Source organism: Fulmarus glacialis, unplaced genomic scaffold (assembly GCF_000690835.1).
Source record: "Fulmarus glacialis isolate BGI_N327 unplaced genomic scaffold, ASM69083v1 scaffold9081, whole genome shotgun sequence".
Taxonomy (NCBI): Eukaryota; Metazoa; Chordata; class Aves; order Procellariiformes; family Procellariidae; genus Fulmarus; species Fulmarus glacialis.
Window position 1 is genome coordinate 49,331 of NW_009193370.1, and position 27,988 is coordinate 77,318.

At 37.7% G+C, this 27,988-nt stretch overlaps 1 protein-coding gene across 1 annotated transcript; it reads right to left on the minus strand.

Moving 5' to 3' along the window:
* Window positions 1–364: 364 nt before the first annotated feature.
* On the minus strand, window positions 365–27,972 carry ITGB8 (integrin, beta 8). Its single transcript, XM_009587417.1, has 13 exons — window positions 27,893–27,972; window positions 25,064–25,238; window positions 22,079–22,325; window positions 20,126–20,291; window positions 17,276–17,434; window positions 12,293–12,388; window positions 12,109–12,198; window positions 9,775–9,909; window positions 6,399–6,804; window positions 3,913–4,138; window positions 2,184–2,287; window positions 895–1,058; window positions 365–801 (listed from the first exon to the last, which is right to left on the minus strand). Exons 2-13 carry the CDS (start codon window positions 25,230–25,232, stop codon window positions 679–681), a joined length of 2,085 nt encoding a protein of 694 aa, XP_009585712.1. The 5' UTR covers window positions 25,233–25,238; window positions 27,893–27,972; the 3' UTR covers window positions 365–678.
* Between the last annotated feature and the right edge of the window lie 16 nt (window positions 27,973–27,988).

Sequence of the window (27,988 nt, forward strand, 5' to 3'; positions counted from 1 at the left end):
AATTATCTTTAAGTGACATCATAACATATAAAAAACTATATATATAAAATTTATCTGTGTGTGTGTGCATGCATGTGTGTGTATACACACACAACTATATATCCACACCAGTAAGTAAGCACTCATTTAATCCAGTCATTTTTATTAAGTAATGAGGAGAAGCTAAGAGGTTAAAGCAGACAAATCAGTGGAATTTAATCAACTGAGAGAACTATAAAAGTACCGTTTACTCTATTTAAGAGCATTTGAATAGTTTTATCTATTGCTATAATATACAGCAATGTTAATATTTCAGTCACAGCTTTTGTCCATTCCCACAGAGCACATCAGTACTAGCTACATGTAGGGCGAGATCAGTGCTTTGTCAGACCAGTTCGTATCTACATTCTAGGCCATAACTAAATAAATTAGAATACGCTAAAGTGCTACATCAACACTAATGTTCCTGAACAGTAGTAACGCACAATTCTCTTTCAAAAATAAAAAAAATACAGCAGCTATAGTTTCAAACATAGTCACATTACGTGAATATGCTTACACGCCACTTTGTTACAGTATTCAACGAAACGCACACCACAAAACCATACGGCAACAGTCAAGACTCTGACAGAGTACAAAAGGTAACTTTTTAAAAGTCGAGCATGTCGGAAATAGACATTTGCAGAAAACACACCGTCTTCAGAAATCACACTTGAAAGTTTCGTTTAATCGTAACTTGCTGATGTCGATATTTATTTCCTCTGGTTTGTCACGTCTGTATGTTACTGTTCTTGTACAAACAGTAGGCAAAAACATCTTATCCTTGAAGGAGAAGATACAATTTTTATCAACAGTTAGCTAACTTTTATGTGCAAGAAAAAGATTACTGAATATGATGGCTCTGAAATCAATTACCTTCTTTGTTGCAGATACTCTGTAATCAGCTGAAGATTTAACTTTATTGCTACTCCCCTGCAGAATTATCTGCCTGATGATAAGGACAACAAGCAACCCGATCAGAAAGGTAACTATAAAGATTATGGAAAAGACTCTAAAGTAGCTTCGTCCAGAGAAACATTCTGCAACGAAAGGAAAACACAAGTGTAAAGCCTAATGTATGGAATAGGCACATCCCTCAAACACAGTCTTATCTACCACTGCATAGTAATGTCGCATAAATGTAACACGAACCTGATAAAAGTTAAAGGAAAATAACTTTAAGGAAGTTAAGGGGAAAAGTTGCCATATGCAACTTTTAAAGCAGGGCATATCACAAAAGGCAATTCCAGTTAACATCCACTGTAGAAAAATGGTGAAACTATTATTCCTTTAATCTACAGAACTAAGATTCAGGCTTCATCGTGTTGGCCACCATAAATTCTCGGTAAGCCGGTGAGTTTGTAGCTGAAATAGAGAGGATGAATAGTTAGAGATGTATGGGGCCAAGACAGTTTAATCTTCATAAGATTACAGTGCTGATCATTGCCAAAATATGAAAGAAAATGTGGTTTCTTGAATCTTTGTCCAGTGCTCTCCTCACTGGTAAACCTCTCTCACACAGCAAGCTTCCTTTAATTAATACTAAAGTTATGAGAAAAGTATTCACAGTTAGTTTTCTCATTTATGAACAACTGTAAGATAAAAAGACGTACAAAAATGTGAAGTGACAAAAGGTAACCATTTACCTGCACTTTTGTTGCAGCGTGGACTGATTAAGCTTTACGAGATTTTATTAAAAAAAATGTATTCTTCCACAGCCCTTAAAACTGGGCAGTTTTTTATACGTGAAAGGAATATTTAAACATTACTGAACGTGAGGTAAGCGTTCTACTTCATTCTTCCTCGTTTCTGGTAATGTCAAACAATGTAAGCATATCCAAAGTAATAAAACATACAGATGCCATAACAGATTTTGTAAATATTTCTTTAAGCATTGCTGAGGCAGGATTCATTATTATTAGATGTGACTTTTCAAGGAGCTGGGAAATCTGATTTAGCAATGCTTGCCAATCACATTTCCTGTTATTATTTATCTTTTATTTTCCCTGAAGCTATGAGTGATTTTTCTCTTTTTCCTGCTTTCTTTCTTTGTTATTGTAATAATATGACACACTTTTGAAAGACATTGTAACAGTGGTGAATTCAATTACTAATCTGAACAGATTTTCATCTCTTATTAAAACTACCTAGAAAATGTCACATACCTGAAGTTTGGTCAATATAATGCAGCAGGTAAGCACAAGAGGTTGTGCACTGCTCAAGTTTAGCTTGAGACGCATTGTTAGAATGATGGCACTGAACACAATTCCTGTAAAATAAAAATGTAATTAAAAACCTATGTCTTTCTCTGCACTCCCCTTAAAGAGATTGTATCGACAGCCTGACGTATCGCTAGCACATAATGCTTTCCTGTTGTTAGTAAAAACATTGCGACATTTTTTTTTTTTTTTCTGAAATGTGATGCCTCTCTCAGCATTTTATCCCTATGATGCTTCTCAGAATAAACTAGTCAGAAGTCGTAAAGTAAAACATTTATTTGGCTTCGAGCCACCTTCATCCAGCCCCTGCTCTGCATTTTGTGATGTGTGCTTTTCAGGGGGTGTAGCGAAGGGTGCAGCACGGGGTTCAGCTGTCAGCCTCTAGTTCAGTCCTAGTCTTTCTTACCTAACAATCTCATTGGGATACACGCTGGAACTGAAGGGAAGAGATAGGTGTAGGAAACATTGTTATTAATTTTTTGGATGCTATGTGAAGACAAAGCCACATGAGGTCCCACTGCTGGGCAGTTCAGAGGGTCAGCAGCACAGTGGGAGGCAGCGCTGTCAGTCTTGCCATCTTCACTTTATAGCCTTCCAGAAGATGGACATCACAAGTGATCCTGAAAAAGCCCTGACTGAATTTTTAACGAAGCTATGCCATCTTCTGAATTTATTAAAGGCACGCATTTCGCAGCAACTGTGAACAAGTGTAAGCCAGCAAGGCTTACTGCATTTTATCTAGTGAAGTCTTAGCAGTCACCTTTTCAGACGTAGCCCAGCTTGTCTCTCCAGTATATTCACCAGATGAGCTATAATTCAAATGAATACGAATGAACAACAATTCTGCTTTCATGACAGTTCCCTTTCCAACTAAAGGCTGATCTCTCACCCTCTCGGCCACAGTGGGATGCAGAAGATTACATGTGCTGACGGGAGGATGCAGAAGAGCCGTGCCCAACGACAGGGCTTCCTTGACTCTTTAAGCCAGCACCAGCCAGGGTGCGACTGACAGCTTGGTCTAGCTTCTCTCCTCCTTGGGCTGCTCATTTCGATCTCCACACTGTCCCTTCCTTTACATGGGTAAGGAAAAATGGCATGCTTTAAAACTAGCACAGCAAAGACTAAGTGGTTTAAAACTGAGTAACAAAGAATGTTGTTCTCTGGGTAAGATCAGCTCTGCTCTGCTGACCGATGGCAGTGATAGTGTGCAGGTACCACTCTTGTTCCACATCTCCTTCTTTCAACTGAGAAGCACAAGGAGTGTGCAAAAACAAATTTGGAGAATATTATTGGACATGGTGGCATTCAAGAGTAGGACCTACTGTCCATTTTTAAAACTCCAAATTTATGGCTTTATTTCCTACCCAGAAGATTTCATATGAAGAACCATCTTTTAATAAATATATGAAAAAAAAAGATACTCATAGGACACACCTCCTTTGACTTCAGAAAGCTGAAAGTTGGACACAAGTGAACACAGACATGGACATGCAATTCTCTTAATTGCTAGTGTGAGCCCCTCAGCTACATAGATAAAAGTCTCAAGTATGAATTGTTTCCATTTCCTACAGTCTAAATATCTAAGAAATATAGCACACATCTAGCCAAGCAGAAATATTTCTCCTTGTTTCAACACTACAGAGTTAAAAAGTCAAGTCTAGCACAAGAAACGTACCAGTTTTCTTCACAGGCTTTGTTACAAGTAGGGCAATATTCACACAAACGGCCAAAGCTTCTTGGATCTGTGCACTCACACTTTCCACATACACATTTTCCTCTTCCACTGCAAATCTGGCCCTTTGAATTCAGGCAGTGCTTTGCTGATTGTAACGAGCACTGGCAATGGTCACCTTCCCAGCCAGCAAAGCATTTGCATTTACCAGCTTCACATTCACCATTACCTACAACATTAGATAGCCTTGAGTCATATGCTTTTATGAAAACACAGAAAGTCCATTTTTATATGCATACATTTGTATTGCTGATGCTTTACATTAAACAGAACTAATTTAGACCTTGGCTTGCTAATTAGTTTTTAAGTTAACTATTTGGGCTGAAATTACCAGCATGATACATATTTACGGCTGCTGTTTGTTAAGTTGAGCAAAAGCTGCTACCTTGATGTCATCCTAAAACATTTTACTAGAGTTTTCCCTGTTGCCTTGGATCAAAGCAGTGGGGATTAAAAGTTACACAACTACCAGGAAAACAGCCTTCAGGCAAACTAAACAAACTTCTCTTTAGCAAGAAAGCATTCAATTCAAATAAACAGCAAGATTCAGTGGAAGAAGGAGTATCAAGTTCATGTGCACATGCCAGGTTGGTTTTTTTCTTTTCTTTTCAGAAGCACGCATGATAGCACTGCTTTTCTGCCTTTCTAAAGGACAGATGACTGAGCTGGACAGATGAGTATGCTGTGCTTATGAACTGTGGTTGTTTAATAAGAACTTAAAATGCTCAGCCTCAAGTGGAGAACCTCTGCTGGCCTTTACGATTTTCCAGGCAAAGCAGTGGGAGCTTTAGGGCAAAATCCATGTGTTTTCCATGTTGTAGCACATTTAGGCAGCTGTACAACTGTACATGCCGATAATGTTTAGCCACATTTTTACAGAGTGGGAAAGCACCTTTAGGAAATATAGAAATAGAGAGCGCATAAAGCACAGGCAAATCTCATGAGGTCTCCTCAACCGTGCCTCGGCAGTACCTAAGTTTCACACAAACTGCGATGGCCCTCTTGTGCTCCAGGGATCCACAGAGCAGCTGCAGGGAGACAGTCCCGTCTAACAGATGGGATCCCCATCGGGAGTGAAGCCAAGGTATAGGCTGCCCCTTTTTTCGTGTGGGCTGGGCAAAATGGAGGGGGGAAGGGGATCATAGGACATCTCAGAGCAGGGCTCTGCACTGGAAAATATCCCACGAAGAGGCACACTGCTCAGCCATGGCCCCAGGCGGCAGGTTCCCTTTGTGGTACCCTAGGGCAGGTACCCTCCATCACATATGACAATCTATCTCCAACACCTCTTAGACAAAGATCTCCCAGTCTCCTCTGCTGACCAGGGCACCACATCTCAGGCTTTAGGAGCTTATAATTTTGAAAGGTCTGCTTAGGTTAAGAAATAGTAAATTTGCAAAGTTGGTTGGGGGGAGGGAAGAAGAGTGAGAAGATGAACTGTAATTCTTTGTATTGGAATGAAGTATTTAAAGGATTAGGTAACGTTATTTCTCTTCATTTTATGTAAAGTTCACAGTCACCAGCAGAGCAAAACCAAAATAACTCTACTAAAGTCCATAGAATTACTCTAAATTTATCCAACTGCGGTCGAAAAAATTGGTCCCTCAATTCACTCATTGGTCAGTATACAGTGAAATGAAAGGATGCATGACAGCAGTACGGATTTTAAAATATTTAATTACTTCTGAGGGGAAAAAAAATATTCTGGTAGAGATACAGTAATGATACTGGTTCAATCCCATTTTTCCTTAATAACTCTAACTTAGAAGTACGTGTTTTATATTTTGTTCATATGCAATTTTCATTTGCATGCCTTCTTTAAAAAACATAATGTAGGCCACAAAAAGAATAAGAATTTCTAACAACTCTCTGTTTATGTTTCACTTCCACTCTCCTTTTTGGAGCAGGTGTTCTGAACAGTGTTAGCATATATATCAGTATTTAAAATCAAGTGTAACTCTGACAAAACTGATTTAGGGTGTTAGAAAATCAGAACCTCATCTGGAAGTTATGATTCCTCCTAATCTCTTAGTATCTCATATTCCCATTAGACTGAAATGTATCAACTTACTTTTTGGAATAATGTTACTGTTTTATCCAAGATATCAGTATCATTACCTCTGAAAAAGTTTGAGATGTAAATCTAAAAATAGCTAAACTTAGAAAAAATACTCAATAAATACCCTAAAAAGCAGTGCTGAAGTTTAGAAGACAGTGCATTCCTCTGTGGTGAAGAAAGCCCAGGAGCGTGAATTCCTGCCAGGCTGTTCAGGACATTTCACACACTAATTTTGCATACACAATTCTTGTACTTGACAGCCTTGTAGCATTGTTTTCAGCTGCATCACCTATATAAGCTTCAGAAGCCAAACCAAACCAAACCCGACCCCAAACAAAACCAAAACACAGACATAAACTCTGCAGCTTACCAGAACATAAGTTTCCCTGGTGATACGGGCAGGAAAAATCATCCATTTCACAGTACTTGCCATACACATTGCCTAGCTTGTTTTTGTAGCAGAAACATTTTCCATCTATGCAATTTCCTTGACCACTACAGATGGGCTGGTCCTGGTGTCGTCTGCACCTCTCAGAAGGAAATGCATCTCTGTTAGGGCTACAATTATTGTCACTGCAATGGGACTGTTCGCCATCAGAAGAACTGTCATCAGCCCATACTCTTTTGTGCCTTGCACTGTCTGCATACTGACAGGCACAGCTTTTCTGCACATTAACGATGGCGGTTTCATTGAAACCAATTGGCTTAAGTATCGCATATTTTCTTCCTCCAGTTGTATCACACCCTTTCATTGTAACTGATACATTGAAAAGTACCTAAGAAGAAATAAAGACAGATTTTACATCATTATTATTTCCTATAAATTGCTTAAAATTTTTAACACGTAAGTAAAACAGAATCTTACATTATATATGAATGTGCACTAGCTAATAATAACAAAATACACAATGGCCATTTGTCAAATATGATATATTAGTAACGTTAGGCATCACAAATACAGTTAAAATCCTAACAATAGAAGATTGACAGCAGTCTACTTTTCATGTTAAGAAAGCATAGTTGCAGAAGACAAGTTTAAGACAAGTTAAATAGTAATAGAATTACCATCATCATCCTCCTGACCTTATTCAATGTGTACTTTCTGTTATATTGTAGAAATACCGAAATGAGGATTGGGACTAGATTGAGCAAGACAATACACAAACAGAAGCAGAGATATTTTTCATAAAAAGAACATATAATGAATGTTCTTGCTGCAGAAATGGTCTGTGCAAATAGAAACCACACAGTTTTTTTGGATGGCCCTATCTACTCCTACTAAAACACAGAAATGTCTCACACCTTAGCATCAGCTTATTTTTTCCCAATTCCTAAGACAGGGATGGAGCAAGAGAGTCTTGCTGCTCTCGGTGTGGTCCTGGGCAGACCAAGTGCTGCTTCAGAGTGGACCTAGTGCCTAGCTCCTGGCCATGTCATGGCCATCACCACCATGCCCCAGGTCCTCACCCAAGTAGTGCCCACTGCAGCAGCAGCCTCTGTGGCTTTCCAGAGTCCTGGCTCATGGACCCTGGATCATTTTGGTGATTAGGTGACTGCCATACAGTTTGCATCAATCAATACCAAAACTCTTTGACAGCTCTGACATCTGTGATACTTTCACTGGATAGCAATCTTGTATTTCACGATTGTTTTTTGGGGTTTTTTTGACCAGTAGGCTTCTGACAGGGTATTATCACTAAGGCTATTTAGCCTGCTGATGGCAAACAACTCTTCCTCGCCTCCTCACAGAGGAAATATAACCAAGAGGAAAAGGCGAGAAAGGAGCCCAAGAGAAGCAAATACCTTTACAAAGATTTCCAAATCAAAAAGAAGAGAAAACCTAAGAAACTGGTTACATACGAGGTTGAAACTACCCACAAAGACCAAGACCATTCATTTCTCATTGCTGCCTCCCCCTCCCGCTGCACCCCGACACGAGAACAGCCGAGCCCTTGGGGACAATGGTGGCTTTGTGGCGAGTGGGGCTGCGGCTGCCTACACGGACAACAGGAGAAGAATGCTGTGCAGAAGCATGCGCTTCTTAATGTTGTATTGACAGGGCACACAGGCTTTGTCTCGCTCTTTGCTTTTCTTCTTCTTGTTTCTTAAATGCGCCACTATGCACATAACCCCTCAGTTGCCTACACTCTCCTTGCATGAGTCTTCTTCCCTTCGGTTACGGGGCAAAAGTGTGGCTATGCACTAATTAATTTATACGGCAGGTGCGTATCACATGGGGAGGACAGGCTGCAGCTAGAGAATGTGCTTTTTATTCAACACAGAGCCCTGCTAGAAAACATCATCTTCATGTACAACACACTACTGGAGGAATGGCAGGGAGACGGGAGGGAAGGGCAAATCGTGTCTTGCATCTGAGTTGTGAAATTTGATGGGTCTGAACACAGCAGCAGAAAGATTAAACATACTGCAACTAAATACAACACCGTGAACACTGACACTCGCTAATAGCCAAAGTTAGTTTTGCACCCTGAAGAGGCCATAGGATTCTTCCAGAATATAATACACTTTGTGTTTTGGTAAGAAAAGGAAGGAAGAAGGATTAGACAATGAAAGGAATGTGAGAATTAAGGAAAAGCATTTTGCCTGTAAACAAACACTGAAAGGAGGATTTACGGTTAAAATAAATTAATCTCTTGAGGATGGCTCATTTTCAACAGTAGTAGAGGTTTAGGACCACATGCAATCTTTTACAATCAACTGGCTTGGCTTTTTATTAAAAAGAAACAGATATAAATATTTTTCTTTTCGTTAAACAAACGAATTCCAGCCCTATTTCTTATGACACGCACAAGGAACAACACTGAAGAAGATACGAGTTAAGAAGAAAAACATAGCAAATCTCCCTTAAACTGTAGAAGCTAATCAGCAGCAAGTCATGCAGACAAAATTCAGAAGAGCATAAAATGCATCTAAATGAACATATTTAAAATTCACACATTTAATCTACTGATTTGTTTTGCTACTTCTACACACAGACACAAGTAAAATCACACCAGCTGAGATGTACGTACATGTCAAGAAGGAAAGAACTCCTTGACCCTGCTCTCCAGAAAGAGAGACCTCTTCCTGGCAAGCTAAATGAATTACTCTACTAGTCCGAGCAATTAAATAAGTATATCAAGGCACAGAGAGGTTGTTCTGGGAAGAAAACTATTTCTTTATATTAGCCAGGCATCTTTCCCTGCATTTTCATGGTGCATGATGCTCCAGTTTTACAATCTGTTTCATTCAGTAGGTGGCACCGATCCAAATGGGGATAAATCATTTTATTAATTTGATTTATAAAATAAACTAATTATCCACAACCCTGAGTGTGCATGAAGACTACTAGAGCAAGGAGAGGGAAAGGTGGCGTCTCGTACAGACCCAAGGAACACAAATTCCAGTGATTCTTTTCCACCGGGTGATTAATTTTCAACCTCTTTACGTACAGATTTCATCACAATGAACATGGCCATTGTGCCCAGTGGAGGATAAAGGAGGAGAGTTTTAATGGACATTAGCTTTCAGGAAAAGCTTTGAGCCTTAGTTCCATGAGATTAGTGAGAATTAAAATAAGATTCAGGAAAAATAAAACCAGAGAATAATAGAGAGTCTGTGATCATTAATCACATAAATCCATTTTCAGTTTAAGTAAATCCCTAGAGGATTTCACACCATTGAAACCCAACCAAACAGAAAAATAAGTATTCCAGTTCCTTGAAGAACAAGAACTATCAACATACTTCTTCATTATATCCCACATTTTTACATCCTTCCATGCCAGTTTTTTTACTTCCATCAGGACAGATTGCAGTGATATTGAAATGAAGACCTTGGATCTGGTTATCCACCTGAATTTTCACTTCAGAGATTAGTTTCTGTAACCAGAAAACAAGTTTTAGTCACATTGCATCTCAACATATAATGTGCATTAGTGACTAACACCAAGTATGGCTACTATGCCTGACTAAAAATGAAGAAAGCTTGTCTGTGTGAATAAAGGAATGAATTAAAGCATTGTTTCCCATATAAAGACCCGATTACATTCCAAATATACACAACCAGTGAGCTGGTAATTCTGATAAAGAGGATTACATTTTCCAGATAAAAACATTTTCAGCTTTTCTAAAATGGTTTTGAGACTGTATTTTTGGCAATTTGAAAATCTATTCTAATAACCGTGAACAACAAAAACTGCTTATTGTTTGAGAGACTACACTGCCTTTTAGCCACACATTTAAAATAAAACAGTAAACATACATACAACTATTGTTATCCAGCAGAAAAGGTTCCTAATTGATTTGACACTTTATAAACTTCTGATATTTTGCATTTGTCTTGGAAGTTTACTCTGAAGAAACCTTAAGGTGATCTAAAGGCTATTCTTACTGGTTTATTTGGATCAGCTAGGACTATATAAGTCAAGAACTGCTTGATTTCCATTAGGGCTTTTTACAATATAAAATAACGAAAAAGCCAGCTACTTTGTAACTTGTATTTACTGCATGCTCTAAAATCCTACTTCCTTCCAAGAAGGAATATTGCTTCTTGACCTTTTAAAAATTTATTAAAGCTCTGTACAAAACTATGAGCTGAAAATTGCACAAAGAGATTATTAAAATTCCTGGCATATTACTATTCAAAAAATTAGTTTAGTGGGATATTTTTACTCCTACAAATGGAAATTTAATTACATGAATCTGAACACATGTTTAACTTAGTAACTTTTTGAAAATTAGTGACTCATCTTTGGCTTTTTAGCCAGGGATTTTCAGCCAGGGTTTTCCACAACTAAGCCTAAGATTTCCCTGCCCAGAACAAGAGTGCAAAAGGCCCACTGTCATCAAACATCAACACTAAATTTATTTTCTTATCTAAGTACTTTTGCTTTCAAGGAAGCAAAACATTCAAGCCCTGTTCACCGTGTGTTTGTATATTACAAGCCCCTAAAACTATGACAAAAATCTCAAAGTATCAAATCCAATGAAGTTTAGGATGGGACAGAAGATACTGTCTAAAAAATGAAAATAAGGCAAGAGCAAACTGGGGGTGGCTGGAGCAGGAAAGTCCCACAGAATCTTCCATTCAACTAAATAATTATTTTGTAAATTTTTGTTTCCTCTCCTTGAATGTTTGCCCTGCCCTGTGCTCTAAAAACCGGGATACAATTTAGGATGGACAGTGTAAAAGTGGCATACAAAAGGACTATGATCTTCAAAATTTTTTTCCAGCAATTTCCTGCAAACCTCCATATTCAAAATGAGATTTCTCGATTTCATAAGAGAAAGTACAATATCAGTGAGAACTTCCCTGCAATTTGATTACACCTAACCTCCTCTGCTTTTGAATGTCTTTGCCTTCTGCACAATGTTCCCAACATGACAGTGAGAAAAACGTGCACAAACCCACTCTATTGACTAGGAACGGACATGGGACTTGGCTCTTCATTATAGCCAATTTGCCGAAAGCAAATAGCCTGATTTAGATGGTTAACCTAGTACAATGGATAATTTCAGCTTCCCATGTCCAACTAATTAAAAATAATGTGATACATGTTGATACCTTGCATATAGCTTTGTAAGTGATTTTTCAATTTTTGGAACTTGCATGTTTGTGTAACTTGCACACCTTAACAGCATTCAACCATCTAACCCATCACGTTCATTTTGATGCTGCTCTATGGGCTCCCTGTGCTCTAGTACATCAAATGTATACTACTTGGCTTCATTTTCAAAGCTGTTTATGCCCCCTCTTACCAGGCTATCTTTCATTCACTATCAAGATACCAATTTCCACTTTCAAGCTGTCATTCCTTGTCAATCATTTGTGGAAAATGACTTTATGCTCTTTCCCATACTACTACTTTCTCTTTCCTGTACTATTACTTTCAGTTGAGAACTCCAGGCAAGAATTCACAAAGCCATTTCCATTGTTCTCTCCCAAATCCCTATAAGTAGGGAACTTATCCTCGTGGACTTCAGATAGAAGCAAAGATCCTGGAAATTCCAACTTTAGGCTATGAAAGGTGAAAAATCCCTGTACAAATACGGCATACAACATTGTCACTCTCATCATACCTGATAGGCTTCTACCACCAAATCATTGAGATTTGCTGCTTGTGATTCTATCTGTCTTGCAACAGTACCAGGCAACAGAGGTAACAGATCCTATAAAAAATACAATCATTTATGCACAGTTTTAATTTTTGATATCAATATTGTGCTTTCAAAATTGGAAAAAGAAATCAGGTTTCTAACCTACTTTATACCAATGGAACTGACTTCCTTGAACTGCAAAAATAACATTGATGTTATTGTCAATCAATTTTTCAGAAAGCTGCCCAAGAGATGGATGCTCCTGCAAGATACAACAGAAAAGAGAAGACTGCAGATTAGTAGGGAAAAACCTTGTATTTCACATATGACACAATACAGGATTCCAAAACCACCCCAATTCTTATTCCTAAATGTCCAGAGAAACGCTAGGCCTACATCCAAAAGAAGGTGGGACCAACCAAATAAACAGATCATGACAAAAAAATTCATCAGGGCATCAGCCAGACTATGGACAGGCTTATCTGTTGCCAGCTATGCAGGGGTGCTGCACAGTGGGAGGACTAACTCAGTACTATTTTGTTGGTTTGAGTCTGATGCTTAAGAAATATGGACATGATGTTGTCCATGGTCCATCTAGAAGAATAACAAGATTCCTGAGAACGACAGGTGGGTTTTTGTGCAACAGTCAGGGAGAAAGTACAACATGAGGGCACTGAGATGAGGTCTGCTTTTGGGAACACCAAGGTGAGTAATTAAAAGTTTGTTTCTCAGAAATGTATTTTCGCACCAGGGATCAGACACATCGGCTAAATGCAGCCACCAGCTCAGGTTCTAGCAATGTCAGTATTTTGTACATACCTTACTTATGGCTGACAGCTTTCTCCTTCTCTGTATATCCAAGACCTGCCTTAGGAGTGATGCCTCTAGTCCTCACCGTGACAACCCGCTACATTTTCTTAACCACGCTTGTGCTTGAAGAAGGTAGCATGAGTTCCACGTCTCTCCCCAGTAATGACATTGCTCTGTTTTGGTGACCTATGACAGCACGTCCTGTGCCAGTGACCTGCCCTTCTACACTTCTCATTGAGAGATCTGACATGGATTCGAGAACAAGAGGTGCGCTGCTATCCCTTCATCCAAGATCTGGGGAAGCACAAGGGTGTCTGTGTGGTGCCAGTGGGCTTTGTACACCTGGGCTAGGTGAGATCCCTCCAGCTCCAGCACTCTAAAACAAACTGCATCTGAAAGTCACCGCTTATTTGCCATACATCTGTGAATACTCATCAAGAAGTAAATTCAACACTTTTAAAATTCATGACTGAACATAGAGAAGTGACTGGGGCCTTGGCTTGTGCTTCTGCTTACAGAGATTTCATCCGGACACCTCCACTTATACCTCTTTCCCCCATATACTTCCGCTGTCTTTCTCTTCCTGATATTTTTCACCATCTGCCCTATATTGTCTCTCTCTTGCACAAACACACTCTGTTTCCCAGCACAATTCATTTCTCCTCAGAGTGCCACTTGTTACTCAAGGCACCCTGCAAGTCAACTGCTCTCCTAACAGCAATCTGACTGCCAAGCCAGCTGAGAGAAAGTTATGCAAGGGGGCAAAATCCATTTTCCATCATATTGCACCATTATAAAGAGCCTCGTATAGAAAGAACAAAGGAGTTTCTTGCTGCAGTTTGATCTTAGCCAGGGTCCATGCCTCTCTCAACTTTTCTACCCTTTGGTAAGAGATCATATTCCTTAAGATAAGTGATGAAAGGTAGCAATAAATGGGCCTTCTTACAGCTGCAGCTGAGGAGTGTGCCATACGCGAGGGTTCGGTGAGCGTGCATTCCCACTACGCAGCAGTTGTGGGCGAACTGCAGCAGCAGCGGCTTTGTTGCCATTCTCAATAGCCTGCAACACAGTGCTACAGCCTCCTGCCTCTCCATGACCACAGACCACAGTGGTGGGGCCTCCATTGTGTTGCACAACCCTACAGGCTGCATGCAACTGTCTGGCAGATCACAGACACACCAAGCGGTCCCAGGACACAAGCGAGAGAAGCCAGACGTTCTGCAAATACCTCCTGCAAATGTGTGAAAGATGGGGACAGTGTTGAGGGATCATGAGATGGTGGTCAAATAAGTCAGTCTTCCTGCTTAACACATGACATAGACATGTCCAAATTCCAGCAAAGTGGCCCTTCAACATCTCTGCAACTAATGACAAAACTCTGGGATCAGTGGTATCAGAAATGGGTTTCCAAGCCCTCATGAAACAAAAACTTATTCAGATGAAAGCTACTGAAGTCAAGAGATGACCTGCATAGACATGCAAGTGTTGCAGGTGCTAGTTCCCCAAACTACTAGTCTGCTTACAAGTATACTTGTCAGCTCTAACTCACTGGAGTGTCCAGCTTGGTTGGTACTACATTAAAGTCTCACTTCAGATTAGAAAGAAAAATTTTCTTTTTATTAGAAAAGACTTTTAAAAAAAAGCATCAACAGACCCACACTATCTTTTTCATTTTAAGCATGTGAAGAGATGACATAAGGAACTGTTGGTCACTCGTGGAGCCTCATTTTGCTTGTTGTAAAAACCTTGCTGTATTTTATATATTTTTATCTTATCTCTTCCCACTACTACTCAGGTGAATGTACTTTCATTTTAGATCATCCTTCTTGTTCCAATTACATCATTCATTTTATTATTTTAACCTACTGTGTTAAGCTGAGAAGACAGCTAATATAGATGTTAAGTATTTCAGAAAGGGAGTTAACCAAGCACAGATCTAATTAAAATGGACTAGATTTCTTTCCTGTCTTATGCTTTTTTGCTGACCTCTGCATGACTGCTTAGCAAAAGTTGGAAAGAAACAGGCAGAAAAGTGACTAACTGGAAACACTTCTAATGTAAAGGTTAAGCTTATGCAAATAAATAAAGCAAAGTCCCATTAACTGGCACAAGGAGGAAATAAGAATAAGCCAAAATGCAATCTTCTCAAGACTACCAGAAGCTAAGAATCAAAGTAGGAAAACAATGTGATTACAGACGGCTCTTTAATTTTGCACAGCACAACAAAATTGCATTGATAAGGAAAAAAAAGCAAAAACGTTTCATGACGTATTTTTTAAAAAGCTGACAGCCTTTCATGACATTTCATTTAAATACCAAATAGTCTTTCTTCCCCTCCCTGATTTTAATTGTTCATTTGAAGTTTCTTTATGGATCTCTATGACTAAAATAATCACAGGCTATATACCACTGAGAAGAAAAAAAAGCAGGAAACCAGTACACCTACCCTTACAGAGACTATTGTGTTATCGTGTCAAATCTGCTCCAGAAAATATCTAATACTGAGAAAGATTTCCATTCTACCCCTTTTCTATTACTAAGTACATGCCCACTATTACACGTGGGCATGCAAGAATTAGCTCGTGGTTGAAAAAGATATGGACTAACAGCCAGAAAACACATGGGCCAAAACGTGCCACCACAGATCTAAGCATCTTTCAAGGTCATTTCATTTGGGTGGCTAAAAAGACTACCTCATTTCACAAATGGCATCAATAGCAATAATCATGGAGCTTTCTTATTCTGTACGGGACAGTAAAATCATGATCTTTCAGCCCAGAATCCAGAAAACACTTTCTTCAGTCAGCCATCAATCTGTCATAGTTCCTTAGAAAGAGAATTAATTTTGCCTGTATTTTATATCGGTGAGGTTTTCCAGCTGAAACAGAAGTTAATTTCTCAAGTTGAACAGAAAATAAATACAGTTGTTGTATTTTTTTCTGAGACAGACAATATCTTTATTACCAAAGGAATCCTGAACACCAGAATAAGATTTGTACCTTCAGCAATTGTTAATAAGCAGAGCATTTATAGCACTGAAATTAGGAAAAAAAAAAGAAAGAAAAATAGAGATAGGGACACCATAACTTGTAAGTATGCCCTGCTTTGGGAAAGGAAAGTTCAGGATTATTTGCTTTAAGTAGAATAAAGGAAGGGGTTGTTTTTATCCCAGGGACACTGTAGAAATACTGAAACTGAACAGACTGGCTAGAGGGAAATAAATAAGCCTGACATCTGTGAGGGAATATCCAAGAGGTTACAGAGGGAGTATATGAATGCAAGAACATCAGATAATCGGAAAACCAAACAACCTTCCTGTTAGCACACGCTCAGCTCCCTCCTCTGCTCAGCAAGGTCCCGAACACCCACCGATTCCCAGAAACCTCCCATATTTCATGATCACACACCACACGGCGGCTGCTTCCTGCTGCCCCACCATCCTTGTAAACACCAGTTGCTGGGATTAAATTCACGACTTACACGTAGCTCTCGTTGCCTTCATTAACACATTGCTGGTTTGGGCTGAACACAGACTATATACTTTAACTAAGTGCAGCTAGCACTGAGAATAAAACTGTAATGTGCTCTAACGATATCACAGTTCGCATTTCTGTTTTCTGGTGATTACATGGCAATTAAGTGTGATTCATGTTTCTTAAATAAATGATTCATATTTATTTAAGGAAATAGCCAAAACAATAAAAATGCGTCTTCAATCACTTATTCTTGAAGAAATCATTCTGAAAGCTAAAAATACCTGCTGAAGGCGTTTATTTTGCTAGAGCGGATTTGCAACTTTTTGCACAGGTATGTATTACCACACATTGGTTTTATACCGTGAGATTCAAATGTATTTAACGCTACATTACCACAGCAAAGCTTTGCGGCACAAGAATATTTTCTAGTCCATCATGGTTGAATTACGTCATTGCTGTTGTACGTCTTCTGTTTTACTCTTACCAAGTCCTTTCAATCAATGCAACTATGCATCTCCTGACCATCAAGCGTGACCACTACCTTTATCTCATCAGCACGATCATGCAATTCTTACATATGCATGTAAGAATTGCTCTTCATTATGAAATGGTAATAAAAAACCACACCAAACCCAGTAACATATTCTCCTCTGCTGTGTCTCAGACTCCTAAATACTTTATCCCAGACGAAAACAATGTCAATACTTCCCGGTGACTGATTCTTCATTTCACATCTTGCCTACCTGTGAAAATACTATTCTAATAAATGAATTAAAAGCAATGCTTTTGCAGCAACCTAAAAACCTCATTTATGCAGTTTTACACTGCTTCTCTGCAGGCAGAATGTATGACATATACCTTACCATACTCGTAGCTTTGATGTACACATTATCTTTCAAATGACAGTTTCCATCATGGGGAATTACAATCCCCGCTAATTTACTATCAAGGGCCAGATGGGAAGTTTGATCTGTCATCACAAGAAGCAGTCGCTTTGCTTCTTTGCGCCATCCAATATGGCTCTAAAAAGAAAACAAAATTAAGCATAAGAAAGCAGTAACTACCTATTTTCTAAAATAATAAATAACAACGTCAAAAATGAATGTGAAAGTCATTTCAGATGTTACACTGCTTAGCAGCACTGAGTTTAAACCAGGCTATTTAAAGCATTTTGTGCGGAAACATATATCATGCCCTACATCTGAAAAGTACTATTGCGAGTCAGAGAACCACTTACACTTTCTTTGCTTTTTGAAGAAAGATCTAAAATATATACAAGTTATGCATTATATAGTGGGCTTGGATAGCAGCTGCCACATTGTGTGTGTCACTATTACATAAAAATGCAAATGCATAGCATTTGTGTAATTCTCTGGGATTCAGAAAGCATTACAACCAACAACTATGCATTCATTCATATTGGTACTTGGTGCCCTCTTCTATTTTTACTTTATATTTATTTACTTTATATTCTCATCATTCTATAATTTCCTTTTCCTACACAGCTTTCCAGGCATATGATGAGCCAAGAAACTAAAGTTTGAGTGTCTTCATGCACCTGCAAATTGAGAAATTCTATATTATGCAGCAAAATATTACATCTATCCACCATCCTAAGGGATTAATAGCAAAGTGGCATCCACAAGGGCGAATTTAGTGTGTTTTAGGAATTCAGTGATGTGAAGGAGGTAGCAGGGCAAGCTTATATCTAAACAGGGTTAGGTGCCAATTTATATTTCCATAACATTTATTTCCCTGCAAGGAATAAATGGCTGCTTTAAATCAAACTTTAGAGGTGCAGATGAATCACCTCATATTCTTTTTCATTATTCCCTCTCTCGATTATTCCATCTTCTTCTTCATTAATTCCATTTTTCTTCCTTTTTCCTCCTTCCTTGCTGCTCCTCCGTACAACGCTGTCTCATCTCTACCATTTCCCTTGTATCCTTCATTTCACGTGAAATGTGTATCTGCAATACAGTCCATGTATTCAGCCAGGCTTCATGACTTACTCTCTACCTTTCCTTTCCTTGCTTTGCACAGAGGGATTTAGCTCCCTTCTCAGGTTCATTCCCTGCCAGCTCTGACTGGGGAAGGAGTATCTCGTAACAGTAGGGATAATAAGTACAGAGGGGTGTGATGTCTTTTCCAGCTTACACGTTAAACATCAGCCTCCCTCAGACAATCCTAGACAGCATTCCCCTAAAGAAGGGGTATTTCAAGTTTTACTTATCAATAGGTTATATCTTAAATAATCTCAAATTCTCCTCCAGCACCATAGAAACTTCTTGCTCCTAAGACTCCATCATTTCACTTTGTCATCTCAAGACTCCTACCTACATACGTCACAGCAACCAAAATTTTAAAGAAGCTTCATGTCCTAACCTGCTAGCGCTTGCAACAGGGATGTATTGGTTAAAACAAGATGGAGCAAGTTATAAAGTTCCATTGTAGGCAAAATGAGTGCACATTAACATAAATTATATTTCATGATGGTAGTTATGAATTGCACATTGTTCTCATCCATTTTGGTTCACAATTCAGTTAGCAGGAAAGCCTCCCCATTCTCATGAATGTTTCCATTCTATTGTTTTTGGAAGCATATGTTATTCTAGAGCTCACGTGTCATAAGTGTGGAATGTGTCCAACGAGAAACACTGATTTTAAGGAATTTTTCCAAAGCTTCAGAATAATTTTTTATAACAGCTGTGATCACTGTCTGTGAAGAGTGGCTTTCATTTACCTGTTTTACAGCTCATCAAAATATGAAAATAAAATTGGGGCCAAAGTATTAATTTTTAAAACAGTTTGGATTCCTTTTTGGCCTTGATTCATTCTAGTGCTCCAAAAGAGTATGTGAAGATGGACAAGATAAAAGAATTGTCCTGACATCATCCCAAGAGACGAGAAACACACCAAGCCTGTGATTTGGACAGGAGTTGAATTACTTTCTTTAAGAGCACCAGAAAGAGTATCTTATAGAGCATTAGCAAACCCATGAATCAACCAACTTTCAAAATTTCTATTGCACTAGTATGCATAAAAGAAAAACAACATGCAAAAGAGCCCTTTAGAGCAAACAAATTCTTATTATTTAATATGCTTATAGCTTGGGAACTACTGATGCAGATCTTTGCCATCCTTTTCTGCATGGGAGAGATGGTGATGAAATTTTATCAATATACAAAAGTTATTTTTTAGTTAATTTGTATTGTTTTAAAATTATTCAAAAGATGAGATAACACTGAAGTGCATTTGTTTTCCTTATCTATATGAGCAGATATGTAACTGATCCTTTAGTTTTCAAACGCATTCTTAAGCAGAAGAAATGTCAAATGGTATGTCTTCACTTAGGAACACAAGGAGGGCTTCAATAATCTTTGAAACGAATTTTGTAATTGGCTGAAATTAATACATGTGCCTGTTCAAGCAAGAAGCAGTTGCTTTCATTGTCCATCTTATGTTGGTTAGGCTGGTTAAACAACATCATTAACCAATACTGAAAAATATTTCCTTATGCTTTCCTTTATCAGTTTCAATGGGAAACAGAAATGTATAGCTAAAGGGGAAATAATGGAAAAGGAGGAAGAAATCTTACTATTATCAGTCCTAGAACTGACATTTTGAATTCAGGAACACTGAGCACTCTTGTACCAATATATATATATCTGTGTCTGAATTACCATTTAATCTTTTATTAATAAGCTCCTTACCTGGCACACAGCTGCTTGGAGCATCGCATCAAAACCCCCTTCAGGTGTATCAATATTCCCAGAAATCTTCTGTTTATTCACTGCATTTCTGAATTCTGCTATATTGTCAGTCAGGGATAGCACGTGAATATAACCATGAGGAGGCATACAATCTAAATTATAATCACTGTATAAAAACAGAACAAAACAAACATTCCATATTTTCCATTTGAAGGAGATGTAAATATTTCCTATCAACCCATAAAATCCTGTTACTAATGAAGATGTATATATGCACAGTAAAAGAAATACTTAAAGAAAGAAAAATAACTTCAAGTGAGATTAAGTTCCATGGGGATTAGTTTGAATTTACTATGAACAACAGATTTTTTTTGGTATGTCAGGGAAATGTATATAAAATAATTTCATTCATATAATAACAGTACATATGTACTGTTTCTGTACAGAACGAGAAGAAACATGATGTGAGCAATGGTATGAACTCAGAGAGTATATCATCCCTTTTGGAACGTCTATGGAGAGGTACAGCTTTGCTTTTCATTATCCTGAGAAAGGGCTATTACACCGCAGCATTAAGATCCTTTAATAGCTTGACACAAGGGCTACTGGATCAAAACTAAAATAAAATTTAAGTTCCTACATCCACTATTAGTAAGTAAATGTACATAAAACCAATGTTGAGATTAGTGACAGCTACCTCATTAAATGGATGGGGAACTCCATTTACTGTATCATCGTAGTTGTAAATACTTTTTGAAATTATATACAAGGGGAGAAAGGATGAAATCTGACATAAGCGAGCTAATGTCATAGCACTTGTACAGGTCACTGCTCTGTGACCCATTTAGGGCAGTGGAATTTATGGCACAAGCTGAGGTGCTCATCTGATTCAGAGATGTCTGAATTGTCTCACTTACCTTCTGTCACATACAGTGTAGGCATCTGGACTATAACCTGCCTGCCCTGGACTCAATTTACAGTCGATGAAGAGAAACTGGCACTGTAAGGATTAATACCTCTGCAGATGTCTACTTTTAGGCAAAATGAATCGTGTCCTGGCAGTGCTAACTGATATCCACTGACTATACAGAGAAGTACTTCAGACATAGACATTTATATCTATCTAATGAATTCCACTACTAGTGCCTAATTCAAAAATCCCCCAAATCAAAAAAGATACATATGGACTTCACAGAACTTTGGATCATGTCTTCCCAGGAAAGATAATAATGAGCAAGAAGCTATGAATAGTTAATATTCACTTTTCCAAGTATTACAGTTTATACAGACTTGAATTGATTATGAATAATCTTGTTCTCCAGAAGGTTTTGGAAACGATCCCTCACTTTACGTAAGCATTGAACGCAAGGTATAAAAGACATGGCATGAAAAAAGAAATGCAAGCCAGAACACCTTTCTTATTTAAAATGGGAGTTCATTCATATTGTGACTGTGGAATTAGATCAGAGGATCGCTTTTGTTCATTAAATGAACTGAAAGAAACTGTATCACATCGACAAAAGTAGAGTTTTATGAAAAGAGATAATGAATACACAACCATACACCAGAAGAGAAGTCCTAGGTCAAAAAGCACAAAACTTTGTGATGAATCTAGGCAACATATATCCAAAACAACTAAGAACACATCAGTTGACTATAAAATTAAATGCAAAACATATTCAAATATACCAAAGCAGCATGTTGTTTGGCTTGTTTTGCTAAAGAAAATATTGCACATTTTTTCTGATACAGAAACAGTTTTTCTGAAATTACACACCAGATATTTCAGAAGTAATCATTGTATAATAATTTTCAGCATTTTCTCAGGAACTTTGCTGGAGAACCAAGGTATAATGAAAAAAAGGCAGATTCTAAAGAGTTTTAAAAATAAATATATATAATGCTTATTTGTGTAATTAAATAATTTACAGTAAATATACAAAGACTACATACCTGCATTGGTTATGGATTCTACCTGGATGAATGCTAATATAAGGTGACACAGTTTTATCCACATAGGATCCAAATCCAAGTCGAAAATCAAGAGAAATATTCGCCATCTTTTTAGATAAAGCAAATCCAACGGAATTTAGTTTTTCTATATTGTTGTGCATAGAGGCTGAGACATCAACTAAATAATAAAGATCCACAGGGTATTTCTCTAGAGGACGAACTTTTAACATAAAGTTTGCTTCACTTCCTGATTCAAAGGAAACAAATAAGTTTATTTACTATCTTTGAATGGACACTCTTAAAAATACATTTATTTTTGCAGCAACCTCAGCACAAAGTTGTTTGTGTCAGCAAATAGAAAAACAAACAAACAAGAAAACCTCCCAAGAGTAAATGAAACTTTGAAGCATTGTTCAAAAATAAGCCATAAAGGGGCTCTTTGTAGAACACCTTGCTTTTTTTTCTTGCAGGAGCACTGTGCGATTTATTGTGAAAATCTGACTCCTCCCCATTTTCTTTTAAATTCCTGGTTATGACATTATACCAAAAAGCAGTTATGACTCACAAAAGACACAGATCTGCATACAAATTGTGGTCAGTCACTTCAGGGTTGACACTTCTAAGTATGTAAGCATATCCTGCAAATAGTTTGTCATATGAGTCTAAAACGACATGTGTACCATAAAGGCAGCACAGCCTGAAAAACTCAAGCAAATTATGCTTCAAGTTTATACCAATCTACTTCCAAAGATTCGATGAGAAAACACAGTAGGATCAAAATATTTTTTTAAAAAAGAGGTTTTAATGTTAAAAATAATCCATCTTTTGGTGTATACAGAACAGAAGTCTTCTTTTATTTCAGGATGATAAATGTCTGTCTCTCCTGCAGAACCACATCATGCTCTTGTATGTAGTAAAAATGTGAATGCTTTGGAAGCCACTAAAAGTAGTCCCCATATTTTTGCTTGCCTAACATGCTGTAATGCCAGCAAAAAGAGTGAAGTGACTGGAGTATGGGCAACGTAGGTAGAGCAATGCATGACTTCAAATTGTTCACCCAAAGTGTGAGCTCACAGAAGAAATGAGGGAGTAGGATCTTCACGTGATGAGTGCAGAATGTAATTCAGTATTATGCCATGAAGATGCAGCAAAGGACAGGAGGGAGGGAGACATTATAGAAGAATTATGCAGGTTTTCAATAAAAGCTATCTAAACACACTTAGAAACAGATTCAGTAAAAAAACCACCTGAAATGTGACTTATCTATTCATGACATTTACTAGTGCATATGACACTGCCAGATAGCATAATTAAAGTATATGTAACAAAGATCGGACCCAGAGAAGTTAAACATGCAAAGTACTTTCTTCCAATGGTCTTTGAACATAATCCACCTGAAAATTTCAGGATTTGTCTGTATCAGGTCTTGCATGAAAAAATTCATTGTGTGTTGTAACTTAAGCATTTCCTCTTTGCCAATGTAAATTGAATTACTTTTTGTAAATGACCCTTGCAGGTCTCCAGTTTGCATATAGTGAGATGCTGAGTGCAGCTTTTATTTTTTCCCACATAAATCCTGACAGTTGGGTATATGTAAACAGTGACAAAAAAAACCCAGTATCAAAACAAAAACATCTTTTTCTGCATGATTATACTGTATCAAATTTCTGTTTTGAGGCACAACTATAGCTGTATATCTGTGTATTTCCCTGGGGAATAAAATTCGGGCAGGATGTCTTTATATCAAAAGTTATTCTTCTGGAGTCTTCAGAATTTCAGTCTTCTGCCTCCCTAATGCAAGAGCTTCAGCAAAGCATATGGAACCCCAAACTTAATTTCACTATTTACTGGCAAAAAGGTTCATTAAACCAAATTTTAGAAAGCTAAGTGTCTTCTATGAATTCAGTATGCCTTTGGAAATAAATGTGATTACACACACTTCTAGAGCTAGCTCAGATCCTGAGACCATTTCTCTGTACAAAACAGAGTATCAGTCATTTCTTTGGAAGGAGAGTGGGGAAAGGAGAGGAAGTGCTGATGTTCCTTGCTTAGTTTTATTATTATCAAGATGGAAAACCAGAGCTGTGCTTTACACTCATGCAGATCCTTCCTTTTTCCCTTGTAATTGACAGAAAATTATCTTTTACACAGTGAAGATCAGCAAGATACTACGATAACTCAGACTTTTCCTATTCATTTAATGTTTTTCTACAAAAGATTCATCCCTCTTAAATGACATATTTCTTTCTCCAACTATCGTTTGCAAAAGAAAGAAAGAAATTAAATTTTATTATATGAAACATGCCCTGCATCCCTTTATATCACCTTCCACTTCTGCTGTTGGCTACAGCTCTTTTAGAGAACATACATTGATTTAACTCGAGTTCAGCTGAGGGCAAATAGAGATATACTAGAAAATCTCAGATCCATAAAGGGACTTGTAGATTCTATTAGAGCCAGGTGTCTCACATTTTATAAATGAAATGTTAGGCAGCGAATACCTAAGTCTCCTTTAGGAATCCAGTCCTTTCTTCTATATTGGCTTTGGTGTCTTCATAGTTGTCTAGTCAATGCACTTAAAAGTAACCAAATAATCAAGAAGCTTAACAAATGATGAATTTAGGAATTCTAACCCAATTTACTTTCAGTAAGGAATACAGTTTATACGCATGTAAGGGAAAACTATTTGTGTAAGTGGCTAAAGAAAAAGAATCAAGAAACCACAACAGAAAAGACTACCTAAAATCCCTTTTCCACTTATTACTTGTATTATTCTGATGTTCAGCTGTGTTTGACAGAAAACACTTCTTGCTGAAGACAATACTTGAATATGGGAGCAACACCATCATAGTCCTACAATATAATGTTATAGCATCATTCTTCAAAATAATTATTCCAGATGCTTCTTCACAAAATATTTGTACTTAATATTACTGTACTTAGTTTAAATTGACTATAATATCAATGTGTTAGAGACAACCCAACCTGGACGCAGTTGGACTGAAACTTTTCCTGGTGTCACTTGTGTATTTGTTTCATGGTCACTGGGTATTGTGACGTGAACTGTGGGATTTTCTATAAAATCTGATTGGCAGCCTCTTTTCATTAAGTTTAAAACAGTGTCACAGCGTCCCTTCTGTGTTGCGTCGGCCATGAAATCCTGTTTTATAAGAGACAAAAAGTACAAAACAATCTGAGCTGAAAAAAACAACTGTAATATCTTCAAAGGAAAGAGAAAAACAAAATAATAGCATTGAAACAATAAAATATGTACTATAATTGCATGAATTGTAGAACGAGTTCATGGAAGCCATATGTTTTTAATAAGGACAATGACAAAATATTTAAATTAGAAGTTAAACCTAATTGCCACAATGACTTTTTTCTACAAAGGACAAAACTTTTGTATGAGAAAGAGATCTTGCACAATCAGAACAAGCTGACTTTGGATAAAAAGGAAACTATGTGCTGCCACTATGTTCACTAAAAAAGTTCTGTGCTATGCTATGAGTTAGTTATACCAAGAAAGTGTTATTCACACAACATCAAAACAGGTTAGTTTTCAGAGGAATCCACTGGTAATGTTACTTATGCTAATATTTAAAAGTAGCAGCAGAAGTCAGCTTTAGATTTATCTAACCTGAATTTGTCTATCACAGATGTTTAAGTTTTACCCCCTACGCTACACCAAATCCAAAGACCAGCTGGTCTATATCATTTCAATCCCCAGAAAGAGGAAGCTATGTAGCACAAGACTGGACAGTTTAAGATGCCACCAACATAAAAAAGCCCCTGTAACAACAGAAAAGTGATTAGCAGTAGGATGCTCTCAGAAGCAGCACATCCTTTGTTGCAGCGAAAGGGCAAAGTTGCCAAAATTGTGCCAAGATGATCCAACGCAAAATTCCTTCCTGACCACAAATCTGAAGATTAACATGATCCTGATCATGCAAGGAAAAAGAAGACAAGATCCTTTGTACTCTTTCAAAGCATTGGTCCATCCCAGCCACAGCTGGAGACCAAACAATGGACAATCTCTGATATTTCAGAGGCAGATGGAGAAAATAAACAAAAATTGCATACAGCCAACTGTGTATTAGAGAATAGTCATCCATACCCTGCAAAGACCAGAGAAAGCCCCTGAAGAATGAGACTCAAGTCATGTATCTTGTTTTCCAAGTTCCAACTCGTTTTTGTAGTCTACCTCTGAGGTATTTTTTCCATAACCTTCTTTAATGTAGACAACAGAGACTACTTTTAGGTTACTGCTATTTATATACCCTTTTTGATGTATATACATTTCAAAAAGGTAGATTTTTAAATGTATAAAGAACTTGGATACTCTCATTGTTACCATTAATGACTGATAGATATGTAGCATTTTCTGAAATTTGCTGTGTGGAGGTATAAAGTCAAAGCATCTCAAGTGTTTCTCAGGGCTGATTTTCTCATTTAAAACATTATTTAGATGAAGCAGGCATGCTAAGCTGAAAACTGCTCCTGTAACTTTACTCTGGGAAATTTCTATCTGCATTAATATGGGTTTTGCCATTCCACAACCATGGACGGTGCATAGGTGAACCAGCTATCAAAGCATGGTCTAAGAGGGTTTGACAAACCCTTGGCTTCCAGGAACAGCTCTCGGGATTGACATGGGAAGTGAAGCAAGAGTAGCAGGGCAGAAGTGAAACCTGGTCAAATCTGAGCACCTAGTTAGGAGACCTAGTGCAGCTCCATAGCACTGGAAAGCTAAGAAGTGCTGTTCCGTGACAAATACAGATGTAGCAGGATAAAACTGTGCCCTTTGTAAGACAGGACATCAGGCCACGATAATGGACCACTCCACACTGTAATCCATTGTGCCATCTACATGTGCCCTAAGGCTCCTCTTGGAAAACAAGCCCTCCATGCCTCTATTGCATTACTTTTCCTTATACTTGTTTCAGACTAAGTTAATCATTCCAAGATACAGTATCTCGGATAAAGTTATACCAGTGCCTTACACTCCTTATCTCTTCCAGGCACACCCTAGGAATTCATCCACCTTCTCTGCTAATGAAAGCTACTACAGATAATTTGCATGTCACCTTCATGAGCATATGAGTTTGTAATTGCCACTGATATTCTTAAAAACCTTGCTCTTCTGAAGTGCTTAAAACGGTCCAGCCTTACTCGAAATCATGTAATCAACTGGTTTTTTTCTGTCAAACAAAATCAGAAATTCCCATATTCTTACAGTTCGCAAAGCAATAACCATTTCAGAATAATTCTTGCTACCTAAGATCTATCTTCTGTGATAAGTCTCAGAACTGATAGTTTCAAGTGTCAAAATAAGAAAAGTATCATTTTTTCCATTTGTGACAGGGTCATAATATATGGTGAAGTCAAAGTTAACTCTGCTGTTAGTAAAACCTTTTGCTAAATGCAATAGGCATATATGTATAGACTTGCTCAGATATATAATGAGGACTTAATATAAATTACTGATAAGTAATTTTGCTTTTGAAGCCAAAAACTGTTGAACTCTCAAGGCTACTATAAGTCTGCCAAAGCTGTCTACAAAGCAGATGGAATGCATTAAAAAGTTCTCACTTTATTTAAAATTACTGCAATTTTCCAAATAAAAGATTGTATTTTCTCCTTTGGAAACAAAATATATTTCACATGATTTCTCAGGTTCTGTCTCCAGAGGTCATTTAAAGATTTTCTTGCTATTTCTCACTATAATTTTCACAGTTTAGAAGTCTTTTATCTTTACAAAGATCAGAAGCAGCTAAAATATAAAGTGAAAAGTAAATAAGCAAAATGCCATACCTCTTGAGCACACCATCCACACTCTGGACCCAAAGCAAGACACTTTGTGCATGTTACTGCATTTGAAGTGGCACATCTGTTTTCCGCTGCAACGAA

What these genes read in the sequence shown, in the direction of transcription:
- ITGB8 (XM_009587417.1), bottom strand. Translation starts at nt 25,232, where the DNA reads ATGGCCGACGCAACACAGAAGGGACGCTGTGACACTGTTTTAAACTTA. An exon ending in GTCAGTTCCATTGGTATAAA is followed by an intron (nt 12,199 to 12,292) that starts GTAGGTTAGAAA and finishes TATTTTTTATAG; the next exon opens with GATCTGTTACCTCTGTTGCC. An exon ending in TTATATTGACCAAACTTCAG is followed by an intron (nt 1,059 to 2,183) that starts GTATGTGACATT and finishes CTTTCGTTGCAG; the next exon opens with AATGTTTCTCTGGACGAAGC.